The 17,685-nt window shown below is 37.6% G+C and overlaps 1 protein-coding gene across 9 annotated transcripts in view; it reads left to right on the forward strand.

The window, feature by feature from the left end:
• ERC1 (ELKS/RAB6-interacting/CAST family member 1) overlaps positions 1–17,685 on the forward strand; it is a 516,785-nt gene that overhangs the window by 28,317 nt on the left and 470,783 nt on the right. For all 9 annotated transcript variants that reach the window (XR_003914152.1, XM_029953456.1, XM_029953457.1 and 6 more), the window contains exon 2: positions 10,953–11,777. Coding sequence is in view for 8 of the 9 variants with exons in the window: in XM_029953456.1 (XP_029809316.1) it covers positions 11,109–11,777 (669 nt within the window). In the remaining variant the exon portion in view is untranslated. The remainder of the gene's footprint in view (positions 1–10,952; positions 11,778–17,685) is intronic.

Below are 17,685 nucleotides of genomic sequence, written 5' to 3' on the forward strand. Positions count from 1 at the left end.
AAAGACATCAGTTCTTGGATTTAGGGCGTACCATAATCCAGTATGAACTCATCTTAACTTGGTTAAATCTGCAAAGACCCTATTTACAAATAAGGTCACATCCTGAGGTTCCTAATTGACATGATTTTGAGGTGACACTATTCAACTTGTTGCACATAGTAGTTTATTTTATAGTTTTGCCTTAACTTATATAGCCAGTGCCCCATTGTTGGATATTTAGATTGTAACTTTTCGCTATTGTGAACATAATGGGGACAGAGAATAATATATGCAGTAGAACCCAGGTGATCCAGCTGGGGACCTTTTGGTTCTCCCTTGCCCCATCTTAACGGTAGATGGACATGTGTGGCAATCCTGGCCTGAGATGAATATGATGATCAAGGGCTTAGGCCCCCTTGGGAATGAAACTTTGGGTTGTCATCAGATAAGCCACCAAGACCTGTAAACAGGAAGAAATTAGTACAGGAGGGAAAAGAATGGTACCATTTATGTTCTTGAGAGACTGACAGCGCTATAGTTTGTTCTAGTAACCTTCCTCTTCTGTGATTCCCCGTAAGAACAGAGGCCTATGAAAATCATGGAGAAGCTGCTTCCTTTTCCTCTGTGGGGAAGTAATTTTGCAGTGGAAGGGGTGAACCGTACTGTTCAGGTCTCCTGTTGTGAGGAGCAAAATTGTCTCACTTTATCTACTGTATTGCCTTTGTACTTTTTTCAAAAATGGGTTGTCCATATATGTGTGGTTCTATGTTACCTTTTTAAATTATGAAAGTAATTCATATTCATGTTAGAATCAGTATAGAAAATAATAATGTAAAAATCCATTTCTCCTTGTGGCTTCTAGTATTTTTCTTATAAATTAAAAAATGTATATCTTGTATCCCTTATTACAGACAGCCTTACCTTTTTTTTTTTTTTAATGATTTATTTTTGAGAGAGAGAGGCAGCACAAATGGGGTTGACGGGGTGTGCGGAGAGAGAGGGAGACACGGAATATGAAACTGGTTCCAGGCTCTGAGCTGTCAGCACAGAGCCCGACGTGAGGCTTGAACCCATGAGCCATGAGATCATGACCTGAGCTGAAGTCAGACACTTAACTGACTGAGCCACCCAGGTGCCCCACCTTGTTCTTTTTAATAGCTGAACAGTATTACTATAATTTTAGACTATTAACCATAGTCTTATTATTTCAAAGAATTCTACAATTTATTTTTACTCAGTTTTCCCACTTGTGTGAAAATAGGTGTAAGATGAATTCCTAAAATATAATGACTAACACTTATTGAAAACCTACCAAGAACTAGACAGATATCTTATACTTACTCACTGATTTGGTCCTTTTAGCCAACTTTGAGGAAGATACCATCTCCATTTTATTGATGGTTCTAAGAGATTTATTTATTTGTTGAACCTTATACATTTAAATAGTGGAGCTAAACCAACCCAAGCCTTTCCTTATAGTTACTACATGACGAAGCCTCAGGAGCACAGTAAGAATTCACAAGAAGCTTGTTGGGATGAAATGTGTATAAGGTCTGTGCATTGAATTTTGTTACTGTACATTTTTACACTTACTGCCCAGAAAAGATTTCAGGTCACATTTTTGTTTTTCCTACTTGGGCATAGTGTTATTAATATGCTTTAATACAAAGAGCAACAGTATTAACGAGGATAATATAAAAATTATGTCCATGTATTCTGAACACTTTTGCTTGATGATTTGGAATTCTATTTTTAATTTTTGCCGTTGCACTTCATTTGGGGAATTTTAAAAAATGAGTTAAAAATAAATTAAAAAATTATTGTTTTAAAAATAAACCTAATACTTTTAATTTTTTTATGATTCCCATTTAAAAAAAAACTTATTTATTTTGAGAGAGAGAGAGTACAAGTAGGGTAAGGGCAGAGAGAGAGAGGGAGAGAGAGTCCTAAGCAGGTTCCAGACTCTCAATGCAGAGCCAGATGTAGGGCTCGAACCCATGAACTGTGAGATCGTGACTGTAGCTGAAATCAAGAGTCAGATGCCTAACTGCCTGAGCAGCCCAGGTGCCCCAAAAGAAAACCTAATGATTTTAAATATTGATTGCCTTGTGTATGTGCACGTATATATTTTTTCTTTTTAATTGAGAGAAAGGGTACGCGTGCACACATGCACGCAGAAGGGGGAGAGTAGCAGGGGGTGGGGAAAGAGTGAGAGTGAGAGTGAGAGAAATCTTAAGTAAGCTCTACTCAGCCTGAAGTAGGGCTCTGTCTCTTCACCATGAAATCATGACCTGGGCCTAAGTTGGACACTTAACTGACTGAGCCACCCAGGGCCCCCAAGCAGAACAGTTTTTTTAAAGAAAATTGAAATCTTAAAAAAAATTTCTTTATTTTGAGAGTGTGCACACACTAGATAAGAGCACACATTCACAAGAGTCAGGGAGGGGCAGAGAGAGGGAGAAAGAAAGAATTTTAAATAGGTTTCTTCCTGTCAGTTTGGAGCCTGAAATGGGCCTTGAACTCAGGAACTGTAAGATCATGATCTGAGCTGAAAATCAAGAGTTGGATGCTTAACTGACTGAGCCACCCAGGAGCCCCTTAAAATATTGAAATCTTGACCATTCAGTACGTTTCTTTATGATTTTTCAGGCATTATGTTAGAAGACAAAAATACGTAGTAATCCATATAGGAGGTGGTCATTTAATGAAATTTGTCTTACATTATATTTAGTTGCAGTTTTGTAAATGATTTTATTTTATTTTATTTATTTATTTATTTAAATGGTTTTTATTTATTTTTGAGAGACAGAGACAGTGCAAGCAGGGGAAGGGTCAGAGAGAGCGAGAGATACAGAATCGGAAGCAGGTTCCAGGCTCTGAGCTAGCTGTCAGCACAGAGCCCGACGCGGGGCTCGAACCCACGAACTGTGGGATCATGACCTGAGCTGAAGTCGGAGGCTTAACCGACTGAGCCACCCAGGCGCCCCGTAAATGATTTTAAAGCTTACTACCACCTTCTGAATATAAGAACTGTCTTAATGAATTGTCCTCAGGTTTATGTTAACTTATGGATTCAGTACACATTTATTACATACTTGATATGTATTAGGTATTATGCCAGGTTTTGGAGATAAGACATTGCTTTTAAAGAAGCAATTAATTAAAAGATAGTAAGTACATTATTTTAGAAGCTAAGTCCTTGGTTCCATAAGAGGGGCACTTGAATTAGACTGAAGCATTTACGAGTTTTTATAGGACTGTGACTATTAAATTTAGTTTGGAAGAATGAGTAGTAAATACTCAATGAATAGTACGTTAGCCAGTTGCTGGGGAAGAAGAAGGTCACAGAGGCAAGAAGAAGGCATGATATTTCAGGAAATTGCAGCTACTTGATCATGGTTGTCAATGGAAAAGGAGAGTGGTTAAAAAGTAAGCTGCCTTCAAGAGGTGGGCAAGACTGAAATAATGAAAACTCTTACATACACTGCCAAGGAATTTAGATTCTTATTTTGGAAAGCCATCAAAGGAAGTATGTAGGTGTGTTCATGTCATAGTTAATTTTTAGAGTGGTGCTTCTTAAGCTTTTTTATTCCACCATCCCTATACACTCTTGAAAATCAATGAGGACTTTAAATAGCTTTTGTTTATGTAGGCTGTATCTATTACTATTTACTGTATTGGAAAGTAAAACTGAGAAACATTTAAAGCGTAAGAGTATACAAGCATACATTCCATTAGTTGTCAGTGGGATATATGCCATGTCATGTAGCCTCTGAAAACACTACTATACATTTGTACGAATGTACAGTGAAAAAGGCAAATAATATCATAGCGTTATGAAAATAGTTTTGCTCTCCTGAAAGGGTCTTAGGGAGTCTTGGGAGTTCCTGACCCACTTAAGGAATTGTTGTATTAAAACATCAAGATAACACCAGTGTTCTTCACAGAGCTAGAACAGACAATCCTAAAATTTGTATGGAACCACAAGAGACCCCGAATAGCCAAAGCAATCCTGAAAAAGAAAACCAAAGCTGGAGGCATCACAGTTCTGGACTTCAAGCTGTATTACAAAGCTGTAATCATCAAGACAGTATGGTACTGGCATAAGAAGAGACCCATAGATCAGTGGAACAGAATAGAGAACCCAGAAATGGACCCACAAACATACGGCCAACTCATCTTTGACAAAGCAGGAAAGATTATCCAATGGAATAATGACAGTCTCTTCAGCAAGTGCTGAAGAAAACTGGATAGCGACATGCAGAAGAATAAACCTGGACCACTTTCTTACACCATTGATAAAAATAAACTCAAAATGGATGAAAGACCTAAATGTAAGACAGGAAGCCATCAAAATCCTAGAGGAGAAAGCAGGCAAAAACCTCTGACCACACCTACAGCAGCTTCCTACTCAACAAGTCTCCAGAGGCAAGGAAACAAAAGCAAAAATGAATTATTGGGACCTCATCAAGATAAAAGGCTTAGGCAAAGGAAACAGTCAGCAAAACTAAAAGGCAACTGACAGAATGGAAGAAGATATTTGCAAATGACATCAGATAAAGGGCTAGTATCCAAAATCTATAAAGAACTGACCAAACTCAACACCCATAAAGCAAGTAATCCAGTGAAGAAACGGGCAAAAGACATGAAAAGACACTTTTCCAGAGAAGACATCCAGATGGCTAGCAGACACATGAAAAAATGCTCCATATCGTTCATCATCAGAGAACTGCAATCAAAACCATAATTAGATATCACGTCACACCAGTCAGAATGGCTAAAATTAACAACTCAGGTAATGTCAGTTGCTGGCAAGGATGTAGAGAAATGAGAACTCTTTTGCATTGCTGGTGGGAAGGCAAACTGGTATAGCCATTCTGGGAAACAGTATGGAGGTTCCTCAAAAAATTAAAAAGGAACTACTCTACGACCTAGAAATTGCACTCCTGGGTATTTATCCAAAGCATTCAGGTGTGCTGTTTCAAAGGGGCATATGCACCCCAATGTTTACAGCAGTACTATCGCCAACAGCCAAAGTATGGAAAGAGACCCAGTGTCCAACGATAGATGAATGGATAAAGAAGATGTGGTGTACACACACACACACACAATGGGATAGTACCTGGCAATCAAAAAGAATGAAATCTTGCCGTTTGCAACAACATGGATAGAACTAGAATGTATTATGCTAAGCGAAATTAGTCAGAGAAAGTTGAATATTAATGATTTCACTTAATGTGGAATTTAAGATACAAAACAAATGAACAGAAAGGGAAGCAAAAATAAAAACGGAGGGGGACAAGACATAAGAGATTCAAATATAGAGAACAAACTGAGGGTTGCTGGAGGGGTTGTGGGTGGAGAGATGGACTAAATGGGCAAGGCGCATTATGGACAACACTTGCTGGGATGAACACTGGGTTTTGTATGTAGGGGATCAAGCAGTCACTGGATTCTACTTCTGAAATCATTATTGCCCTATATGCTAACTAACCTGGATATAAATTAAAAATCCATTTGGATATTGTGAACAAAAAATTCTTAATGCAAAAATAAAATGAAATAAGAAAAGATCATTCTGGGTGGCTCAGTTGGTGAAGTGTACAACTCTTGATTTCAGCTCAGGTCATGATCTCACAGTTTATGAGTTGTAGCCCCATGTTGGACTCCACTCTTGACAGTGTGAAACCTGCTTCAGATTCTCTCTCTGCCCCTCCAGCCCTGTCTCTTTCTCTCTCCTCCTCCCTCCCTCTCTCTTTCTCTTTCAAAATAAATAAATGAACTTAAAAGAAAAGATTCTGGCAATAATGTTGAGAATTGTTTAGAATCTACAAAAAGAAACACGGTTTCAATTGTGATGCTATATGCACATGTGTATACATATGAGTACTTGAAACAAAGTTTTCAGGAAGCAGTTCTTTATTAGTTATCTTTTATTCTGTTAAAAGTTAAAATTTACTAGATTAAAAAACCAAACATCTCACAAGTCAAGGTATCTCATGAGAGATGCAATCATCTGAAGGGTTGATTGAGATTGGGAGATTTTTTTTGAAGCTATTGCACATGACTCTTGGCAGGAGGCTTCAGTTTCTCACTGTGTGGCTCTCTGTGTAGGGTAGCTTGAATATCCTTACAACATGACAGCTAGCTCCTCACAAAGTGAATGATCCAAGAGAGTGATCTAAGACAGAAGCACCATTGTCCTTTATGAGTTTGTCTTGGAAGTGATAACATCATCAGAAACAAATCATTAAGTCTAGTTCACATTCTGAGAGAAAGGAATTTTGCTTTCCCCCTTGAAGGGAGCAGTATCAAAGAATTTATGGAGATACCGTAAAACTACCACAATACTGGTCAGGAGAGTAAGTCATTCATGAGTCTTTCTTTCCTGCATGCCTTGCCGGGTATGCTGAATATACATGGCCCTGAGCGCCATTTTCAGGATTGTGTTTGTAGCAAGCCAGTTTGAGGAATGAGGTAATGTTTCCCACTGGGACAGAGTGGCTTACTGCTTGTTGGTGGACTCTCTTGTCTACGGCCATACCACCCTGAACGCTCCTGATCTCATCTGATCTCAGAAGCTAAGAAGGGTCGGGCCTGGTTAGTACTTAGATGGGAGAGTGGTGGACTCTAAACTCAGTATCCTCAGTGGCAGTGCAAAGCCATTTCATGTGTAGCATCTATTTGAGCCCCTCTTGCAACTTGTGGGACTTGGCCTAACAGGGAGCCAATGTAGACACGATGCTTATACTGTTTGCTGTGCTGTGAGTAATAAAGTTTTTTTTTTGTCTCTGAACCAGGAGACTTATGTGTTCTGTCTGATAGGCAGAGGGAGATTTGAAATAACCACACTAGATGCTAGATAGGGAACTAACAAAATATGGATAGCAAGTTAACTAAAGGGCCGTAGGGGCAACATTATGGGTTCAAACTGTACAGCTGCATGATTTTCTTCAGTAGCAATCAGGATTCAGTTGTATAATCAGTGAAGGTATTTCTTTTGGATTAATCAAGGACAAGGGAGTTTAGAGTGTGAAATTTTTTTTTTCAGACTTTTGTGGTATAGTTAATGTACACTAAACTGAGTGTATTTAAGTATATAGTTTGATGAGGGGTATTTGGCTAGTTAAGTCAGTAAAGCATGTGACTAGTTCGAGCCCCACGTTGGGTGTAGAGATTACTTAAAAAAATGTATATAATTTGATGAGTTTTGACATGTATACACCTATGAAACCATAACTCCAGTCAAGATAATGAACATTTGCATCACCCCAAAAGTTTCCTCCTCCTCCTTTTTGATCCATGCCTCCCAACCCCATCCCCAGGCACACACTGACTTGTTTTCTTTCATAATAAATTAGTCCGAGAATTTTACATATGTGGAATCATACTGTATAACTTTTTTTGGTCAAAATTCTTTTTTTTGTCAGTTATATAAAGTGCAAGAATTGTTATTTTGTGGTTGTATGCCTGGCATATTTAAAACAATTTTTTTTTTTACTAACTTCACTGAAGCTTATGAGATTAAAAAGCCAGTATGAGGAATTCAGAACTAGTAAATTTCTTTCTTTTGTTATGTATATGAGTGTAGTTCTGATAATAACAAAGACTCCACATGCAAATGCCTTTTTGTATCTGAAAGTGACTTGAACATTAGAGTGAACACCTGCTAATATTGAAAACTTGATAGGAATTTTTGTTACTGGATCTTAGCCTATTCAGTGTGATTTAGTGACATGACTATTTAAAAAGGAAATGCTGCACAAAAGCACAGTTGGGAATTTTTTTCTTGAATTTGTCAGTTTAGTGTTCTGATGGTGTGATTCCTGAGGCTCTGAATTAATGACTCCTTATTTTGTTAGTTTTACTTTTTCTTTTGCCCACTATCTTTTAATAAAGACTATCTCCTTAATAGAAATATTGTTTAAGTTTTATACCTGGAAAACCTAAAATTGCTCTAAAGAGTACTAGATTCGTAAGACACACTGCCTTAAAACTGTGTTTAATATTCTATGGACAATTGAGATGTTCTCCTCAGCAGATGATTGTGGTTAAGTATAGTAGTTAAGAGCTTCCAGGGCTCTGGAATTAGGTGCCCTAATTCATATCTTGACCCTATCACTTTATTTCTTTTTTTTAATTAAAAATTTTTTTTTTATTATTTATTTTTGAGAGAGAGAGAGACAGCATGAGCAGGGGAGGGTCAGAGAGAGAGGGAGACACAGAATCTGAAGACAGTCTCCAGGCTCTGAGCTGTCAGCACAGAGCCCGACGCAGGGCTGGAACCCACGAACTGTGAGATCAAGACCTGAGCTGAAGTCAGATGCTTAACCGACTGAGCCACTTCAGGTGTTCCAAGGGAGGCTTTTAAATATTAAATTAGATCTTATAAATTTTTTTAGCATCATACCCAAAATATGGTAAATACTCACTAAATGTTAGCTTTTGTTATTATTGAAGGGATTATGGATAATGAATGACTCTTTTATTTTAAGAAATATCTGGTTACTTTAAAAAAGAAAAAGATTTGAATCCCTCTTTGATCTTGAAATAGAATTCATTCAAATAGTAGTATATAGGTCATTACTTGTCACCTACTTCACAGTCCAGATTAATCATGGAAAAGGAGCAAGTGCTTAGCTGGCTCAGTTGGCAGAGCATATGACTCTCTATCTCCAGGTCGTGAGTTCAGTCCCCACATTGGCCATAGAACTTACTTTAAAAAGAAATCATGAAAAGAAATTTTTACTTCTTGAGCTAAAGTTAGTCCTGGAGAGAATTTCCTGAAGATACTAGTAAAATGTTGCAATTTCTGAACTTGGTGTACTGTTGCTATTTCTGAGATGGAACCTTAATGATTTGGGCTCTGTGTATTTTCTGTTTTGCTTGTTGTTACCCTAGGGCTATCTTTATTAAGATGAGACTGCCAGTGTATTCATATTTCTAAAGAATAACGTGTGAGTTTGACTAAAGTATATGGATTCTTTAAAATCATATTTTTGACAGTGTGTTTCTTGGGTAGTGTTTTCAGTGAAGAAACACTTATTTGAGAGAGAGAGAGAGGGAGGGAGGGGGGCAAAGGAAGAGAGAGAATCCTAGGCAGGCTCCATGCTCAGCACAGAGCCTGATGTGGAGCTTGATCTCATGGGATCATGACCTGAACCGAAATCAGGAGTCTGATGCTCAATCAACTGAGCCACCCAGGTGCCTCTGGTTTATTTATTTTTATTACTATTATTAAAGTTTTTTAAATATTTGTTTATTTTTTGAGAGTGAGACATACCCTTCCTCCCTGCACACACACACACACACACACAGTGCAAATGGGGAAGGGGCAGAGAGAGAGAAAGAGAGAGGGAGTCACAGAATCCAAAACAGGCTCCAGGCTCTGCGCTGTCACTACAGAACCCAATATGGGGCTTGAACCCACAAACTGTGAGCTCATGACCTGAGTGGAAGTCAGACGCTTAACTGACTGAGCCACCCAGGTGCCTCAAAATTTATATCTTTAATGTACATAGAATTTGTTTCTGTATACTGTGTGAAATAGGGATGTGATTTATTTTTCCAAGAGCACCAGTTGTTCAAACCCCATTTATTGAATGCTTTGTCTTTTCCTCACTCTTTAGAACTGTTACTTTACTAAGCTTACATATATAATTTAGATGTGTTCCTGGAGCAGTACTGTACAATTTTAAATACTATGGCTTTAAAAGGCTGTAAGTCCTGAGGTGCCTGGGTGGCTCAGATGGTTGAATATCCAACTCTTGATTTCAGCTTGGGTCATGATCCCAGGGTTGTGGGATCGAGCCCCGCGTTGGGCTCTATGCTGAGCATGGCGTCTGCTTGAGATTCTCCCTCACTCTCTCTCCCCCCTCTTCTTTACCCTCTCCTCTCTCCTTCTCCTCCCCCCCCACCCTTGCACTTGCTCTCTAAACAAAATGACTGTAAGTCCTTATGAGAAGTTCTGGGGGGTCAGTCAGATGTGGGGTGGAGTCCAGATCCCTCCACCCCCACCCATACCCATTGGTCATAATGCAGTATCCTGTAATCATATCCATTGTTTTCTCAATGAGTGTATGAATAATCACACTAAATGAGATACCTATAAACAGTAAGCGACCTCATTCCAGATCACATTAGGTTTTACTGCTGTGTGAGTTAAGAAGAAATAACACTTATAGAGCTTTTTTGATTTTTGCATTGCGGGTAAAAGATCATGGACCTGTAATTTATCTTGTTATTTAGGGAACATCTTCCATCTTTGTTTTTCTGTTGCAAGTTATTTATGTTATTCTTATATCTTTACTCTTCTATTTGAATTTTAGAGTCAGCTTGTTGAGTTATATGAGAATCCTGGGAGATTTTCATTGGGATATGTAGTATTTGGGAAAGAACTGACAACTTGTACATTGCTTGTCTTCTTATCCATGAATATGGATAACTTCTGTTTAGGTGTTCTTTCAGTAAAGTTTTATAGTTTTTTCTAAAAATGCTTGCATGTTTTTGTTAGATTTATACCAAAGTGTTTTTATGATTCTGTTGCTACTGTGAGTGGAATTTTTAAAAAAAAATTGCATTTTCTAATTGTTATCATTAATGTACAGGAAAGTGCTAATATTTATATATTGATTTTGTGTCTTACTGATTTGTAGAGTTCTATTATTTTAATAATTTGTCAGGTGATGACATTGGGTTTTCCAGTTAGAAAATCATATATTCAAACATTGAGTTTTATCTTTTCATTGCTAGTCTTTATACCTTTTAGTTCTTTTTCTTTTCCATTTGTGTGGTGTGGTTTCAGTATTCAGACGTGCAAAATACTGTTAAAATGTTTACAGTGAAATGTGCTATAAACGAATTTTGAATGAATTCAATAGATGATAAGGAAATCTTATGTGGGGGTAATGAAAAGTTTCTGAGAGGGAAATGTTTATTACTGGAGGATTTAATGTTTGATCTTTTCATTGCAGATATGGTGTAAGGTATTTCTTCAAGACTGGACAACTGAAGACCTGTTATTTCTGATTAGCCTTAAGCAGACTTATAGCCATTGAGAAACCTCACAGAATTTCATATTTTGCTTTCTGCTTTACATCTTGCTTGGCACCTAAGTTCAGCCTGCAACCATGTATGGAAGTGCTCGCTCAGTTGGGAAGGTGGAACCAAGCAACCAGAGCCCTGGGCGTTCACCTAGGCTTCCACGTTCCCCTCGCTTGGGTCATCGTCGGACTAATAGTACAGGAGGGAGTTCTGGAAGCAGTGTTGGAGGTGGCAGTGGGAAAACGCTTTCAATGGAGAATATCCAATCCTTAAATGCTGCCTATGCCACATCTGGCCCTATGTACCTAAGTGACCATGAAAATGTGGGTTCGGAAACACCTAAAAGCACCATGACACTTGGCCGTTCTGGGGGACGTCTGCCATATGGTGTCAGGATGACTGCAATGGGCAGTAGCCCCAATATAGCTAGCAGTGGGGTTGCTAGTGACACCATAGCATTTGGAGAGCATCACCTCCCTCCGGTGAGTATGGCATCCACTGTTCCTCACTCTCTTCGCCAGGCAAGAGATAATACAATCATGGATCTGCAGACACAGTTGAAGGAAGTACTGAGAGAAAATGATCTCTTGCGGAAGGATGTGGAAGTAAAGGAGAGCAAGTTAAGTTCTTCAATGAACAGCATCAAGACTTTCTGGAGCCCAGAGCTGAAGAAAGAACGAGCCTTGAGAAAAGATGAAGCTTCCAAAATCACAATTTGGAAGGAACAGTATAGAGTTGTGCAGGAGGAAAACCAGGTTAGTTTTATATATATGTGTACCTTTATTGACCAAATTCATGTATGTAAACGAAATAAGGTACTCATTCTTTTGTTTTTCATTTTTATATGTTTTTAATTTTTGTTTTTTTTAATGTTTACTTATTTTTGAGAGGGAGAGAGGCAGAGTGCAAGTGGGGGAGGGGCAGAGAGAGGAGAGACAGAATTCGAAGCAGGCTCCAGGTTCTGAGCTGTCAAACACAGAGCCCAATGCGGGGCTCGAACCCACGAACCATGAGATCATGACCTGAGCCGAAGTTGGACATTTAACCGACTGAGCTGCCCAGGTGCCCCTCTTTTTTGTTTTTTTAAAAGTTTATTTATTTTAAGAGAAATTCACACATCTATGGGGGAGGGATAGAAAGAATGGGAGAGACAGACTCCCAAGCAGGTTCTGTGCTATCAGTGCAGATACCAGCGCAGACCCCCATGCAGGGCTTAATCCATGAACTGTGAGATCATGACCTGAACTGAAATTAAGAGTCAGATGCTCAGCCAACTGAGCCACCCATGTGCTCCTTAATTTACAGTAGCTCTCTCATTATTGATCTTATACTTTACTTTGGGGTTAAAAATTATGAAGTGATAACTTTATTTGGATTTCTCTAGTATTCTTGAATGATATTAAGAATTAAAGAAGGAGGGGCACCTGGGTGGCTCTGTCGGTTAAGCGTCTGACTTCAGCTCTGGTCATGTTCTCGCAGTTTGTGAGTTTGAGCCCCATGTCTGGCTCTGTGCTGACAGCTCAGAGCCTGGAGCCTGCTTCGGATTCTGTGTCTCCCTCTTTCTCTGCCCCTCCCCTGTTCATGCTCTGGCTCTCTCTGTCTCTCAAAAATTAAATAAACATTAATAAAAAAAGAAAGAAGGAATTATAAGTGATCTGTCTTTGATGATGTACATCTAATTTAAGATTTCTGTTGATTGTTTTACCATTCTATTACTAATACTCAGTTCAGACATTCATATCTGCTGTTTTGGTTATTTTTTTAAAAATGTTTATTTATTTATGAGAGAGAGAGAGAGATGGAGCATGAGAGGAGGACGGGGCAGAGAGAGGGAGACAAAAAATCTGAAGCAGGTTCTAGGCTCTCAGCTGTCAGTGCAGAGCCCAAGTGGGGCTTGAACTCATGAACCACCGGATCATGACCTGAGCTGAAGTCAGGTGCTTAACTGACTGAGCTACCCAGGTGCCCAGTCAGTTTTGGTTATCTGAAGAGGATTGCTAGTGTATTGTTTTGTATGTTAAAGCCCCAGACTTATTTTTTCAGTAATTTTTATTAGCTTCTTTTCTCTGATCATAAAAACAATACTGGAAAACATAGGTATGAAATCAATATTTACCCCAAATCCTCCCAATTTTGGTAACTTTGTTCTTCCATCATTAACATTTTATTGTTTCTCCCTAATGAACTATTTCTGTGCATATACACATATAAAATTTATACAAATAGAATATTAAAGGTGTTACATTGTGACCTTTTTTAGCCAACATTTCTGCTATATATTAAAGCTCTGATGTATATCTGAATCATCATTTTAATGCCTATATACTATTGTGTCTGTACTAGTTTAACGTCACAGAGTTAAAATGTTTCAAATTTATTTGATAGTACAATATGAATTGAAAAATTAAACCTTTAATTCATTTGAATGAGATTTCAAAATAATTAGAAAGTATGAGAATTTTCTTCTTTGTGAGATACAACCTCATCTACTTTGCTTTTACTTTTTAACCAGTGACTAAATGTAATTTGTTATCACACAAAATCTGAATGTTTTATTAGTACATTTAAATCTCTTAGCAACCCAGCCTTGTTAAAAAAGAGAAAATGTCCTTTAAAAAGTATTTCCTAGGAATTTTCTTGAGTTTGAGTCTTCAGGACTTAAAAATGTGAAATGAAAGAAAAGAACTAAAATAGACCCTAGTGTTAGATCCTAAAAGTAAGGACAGGGTTCCTAATGCTGGTTCTGATATATTTATTTATTTAAAATATAGATTTCCTGGCCTTATTTTATAGCTCTGGAGATAGAGTCCAGCAGCCTATATTTTATTTTTTATTTCTTTTAAATGTTTGTTTATTTTTGAGAGAGAGCATGCGAGCAGGGGTGGGGCAGAGAGAGATAGGGGGACAGAGGACCTGAAGCAGGCTCTGTGCTGGTAGCAGGAAGCCCAACGTGGGGCTTAAACTCAGAAACTGCGAGACCATTAAGTGCTCTGAAGTCGGACGCTCAGCTGAATGAGCCATCCAGGTGCTCCAATTTTGGGATCTTTAGAATGGAGTACTATCTAATTCTTAAACTAGTCTGTTGCTCATCTGCCATAGGGAATTTATGATGATTCTCTTGTCATCTTTGAGCTCAATTGTGACAGAAGGGAAGAGAAACAAGCTCAATGCTTTTCAGCATTTTTTTCTGCCTACTACACTCCGGGGTAGTGACACACTCCTGTACATAATGATTATTAACTGTGACAGTGACCCTTAGTAGAAGGAATGTGTGTACAGAAAAAGTGTTTAAAATCTTAGGTATTAGATATGTTTATTGAAAAAAAAAAGGCATCCAGATGATTGAGAATTTCCTCACCTGAGAATCATTGATGTATAAGATAAAATATTTCAGTGATGTATGACAATAGAATGGGAAAACACATTTTCTTCACTTCACATTTATATTCTCAGAAAGTGAAGTATAACACCAAAAGTTTATCATTCCTAAATATGAAATAATAGATACATTCTGAAAGTTTTTGCAGTCTGGTGTTGAATTATAAATATCAAGAGAGAGAAAATAAGTTTGCTTCATTTGGTCTTGTGGTAAAGTATCGATAGAGCATACGTCTTAAAAACTATCTGTATTTCAAGGGTAGAAACTAAATTTTTTTACTTTGTAAAAATCAGATTGATAAATTTGGAGTACGTACTAATAGTGTATCAATGCTCAAATATGAGTACTTTGTATATATTTAGACAGGCATCATAGTGCATCATACTTGAGTACTCAATTTCAAATGTTAATAAAAATCAGTTTACTTACATTTACCTGAAAAATGTCTGAGCTCTCACTTCGTGTTATAAATAGTGAATGAATGAATGAACAATTCCCTTTACAGTTTCTACCTTTCAAGAGTATATTGATAGTATGTGTGAATAAATGTAATGTGTATAAAGTGGATCTTGGTAGAAGTTGAATTGAGATTACTGTATTTATGGTTGAATTAGCTAGCGTCCAAGTGTACCTTTCTGATGATGCTGAAAATATGCCTTTCACCAAGATTTTATTGTCAAACAATTTGGAAATGTCCATTTTATCAGGAAAAATTATTGGTATATGTCTTTATTTTGAAATAATTGAGGTGGCTAATTATGCCTATACTTTGAAAGCTGTGTGGATAAAAAGCAATGTCCTTTGTAATTACCAAGCTTCATTGAAAGGCAGAATATTTGAGTCTTCTGCAGAGTGTAGTGGGAACTCCGCACTTCAGTCCAGTGGAAGTGAAACAGTCCACAGGCTGTGATGCCAGAAACACCATATGCACGAAGGAGGGTGACACAGCCTTATCTAGATTCCGCCCCTTGCCCTAATTAAGCACCAGTGCTGGCAGGAATGTATTCTTCCGGCACCCTCTGTAATTACCACACAATCCTAAAATTGTATAACTTTGGTCCAAAAAGCAAAGGGTGCAATTTTAAAGTAAAGTGAGACATTGCAGTGAGATACAGAGAACTGGAGATGCTAATTAATAGATTATAGAGAGCCGACAGTAGGCCCTAATTAAACTCTGCATTCATTATACCCTCCAGAGCCCTCAGAGGTCCGACATTTTCCACTTTACAAAGAAGATTGGTTTAATAGGATTTATAGTAATTAAACAAATTTCCTCATTCCAGTTTTAGAGTGGGGATTTAGATGCATTCTAAATGTTTGATCTGATTGGGCCACAGAGGTTTGTTCTAGAATCCTGTCAAATGCAAAAACACATTTGCTAAGAATTTCCTAATGTGTATGGTTCATTATTATGTAGTCCTTTTAGAAAATTGTTTCTAAAATAAATACCCAGCTGTTTTTATGTCTCATACTCCTTTTGCTACTGAACTTTCAAATGTTGGTGGCTGGAGATATGAAACAATACATGCTTTTTTATTATTTAAAAAAAAATTTCTTTAAGTTTATTCTTTTTGAGAGAGTGAGAGAGCGCTTGTGTATAAGTTGGAGAAGGGCAGAGAGAGAGACAGAGAAGAGAGAGAGAATCTCTAGCAGGCTCTGTCAGCACAGAGCCCTACTCGGGGCTCAAATCCACAAACTGTGAGATCATGACCAGAGCTGAAATCAAGAGTTGGTTGTTTAACCTCCTCAGCCACTCAGCTGCCTTGGAACAATACATACTTTAACAGGAAAGACCTTACTTTTTGTCCTTAAATTGATAATGAAGAAGTTTTTTAGTGTATGTTTGGTGAATAAAAGTCCAGCTATGAGCTTGGTTGAATTGCTAAGCTAAGGCTTTGGATGATTTATGTTTTATCTCACCAACATGTAACAAAATAGTGTCATACTTCTTTTTTTGGTATTATGCCTTGTAATATTTCTCTATATGTTGATTTCAGTTGGAAGCTTAATTTTGAAAATAATAATTTTAAAGTACTTTTCTTTGGGATTTTGTGTGGTCAGAGTAAATTCTAATATTCTAGTATTGCAAGTGAGTTTAATGTTTTGTGTTTTTTTTGTTTGTTTTTGGAGTCTGATTTTACTTAGGACTTTGATTTTTGAGTTTTGATTGTATTTAGGGATCAAGAAAAATTTTCAAGTTTAGAAATACAAAAAGATAAACCAACCCTACATAAGTCTTTGGTCATTTGTTCTCACTGTTAGGACACTAGTGGCTATTGACATTTTTACAGTTTTAGGTTGTACCTAGATTTGTCACATGATGGAAGCTATTTGAATTTGATGATTTTGTTTTTTTCCTTTATTTTTGAGAGACAGTGCGAGCAGGGGAGGGTCAGAGAGAGAGAGAGGGAGACACAGGCTCCAGGATCTGAGCTGTCAGCACAGAGCTGACCTGGAACTCAAACCCACAAACTTGAGATCTTGACCTGAGCTGAAGTAGGATGCTTAATCAGCTGAGCCACCCAGGCACCCTGAAAGCTCTTTGAATTTAAATAAGCTTCTTCATTAGGTTCCTAATTGTTTCACTGTCATTTATTTTTTTTTTTTAAGTAGGTGCCATTCCCAATGTGGGGCTTGGATTAATGACCCTGAGATTAAGAGCACTTTAATGGGAGCCAGCCAGGCACCCCTGTTTCACTCTCATTTAAAGTTTGATCTTAAAATCTGGACGATTTGTTTAACTTTTCTTTTTGATAATTCTGTTTTAACGTAGAGATGAATTATGAATGATACAGCAAAATGATTTACTGTGGATAAATGGGTAGGTCCTAACCTATTTTCCAGTTGTGATCTTTTTTGATGTTTCAGAAATGAGATGTGTTAAAAGAACTATGTAGAATATCCTGAGAAAATTATGTCAGATTTAAAATAGATATGTTCCTTTGAGGGTCTAATTATTTTGAGAAGGAAAATTTGTTCATGTTTGGTTTCTACAAATTTAAGCTGCCTATCCATTGATTGGATCTTATCATGTACCAAGTATGAGGTGGGGGTGAGAAATTGGCTTCTTGCAGAATTGGTAAATTTGCTTTGCTTGGAATGTAGTGAAATGCTATGAAAAATGATTCAGTGACTCTAATAAAAAATGTTGTGCAAATATCTGACAGGGTTTATTTGTGAGAAGGTAAGAATTTGCCAGAGGATTGTGCCTGCTTTTTCCCTCCATAATCTCTTCTTGCATATCACAATGCTGTCTAGTGATTTCATCTCAGCGACAGACTAGT

The sequence above is a fragment of the Suricata suricatta genome, chromosome 10 (assembly GCF_006229205.1).
Source record: "Suricata suricatta isolate VVHF042 chromosome 10, meerkat_22Aug2017_6uvM2_HiC, whole genome shotgun sequence".
Classification (NCBI taxonomy): domain Eukaryota; kingdom Metazoa; phylum Chordata; class Mammalia; order Carnivora; family Herpestidae; genus Suricata; species Suricata suricatta.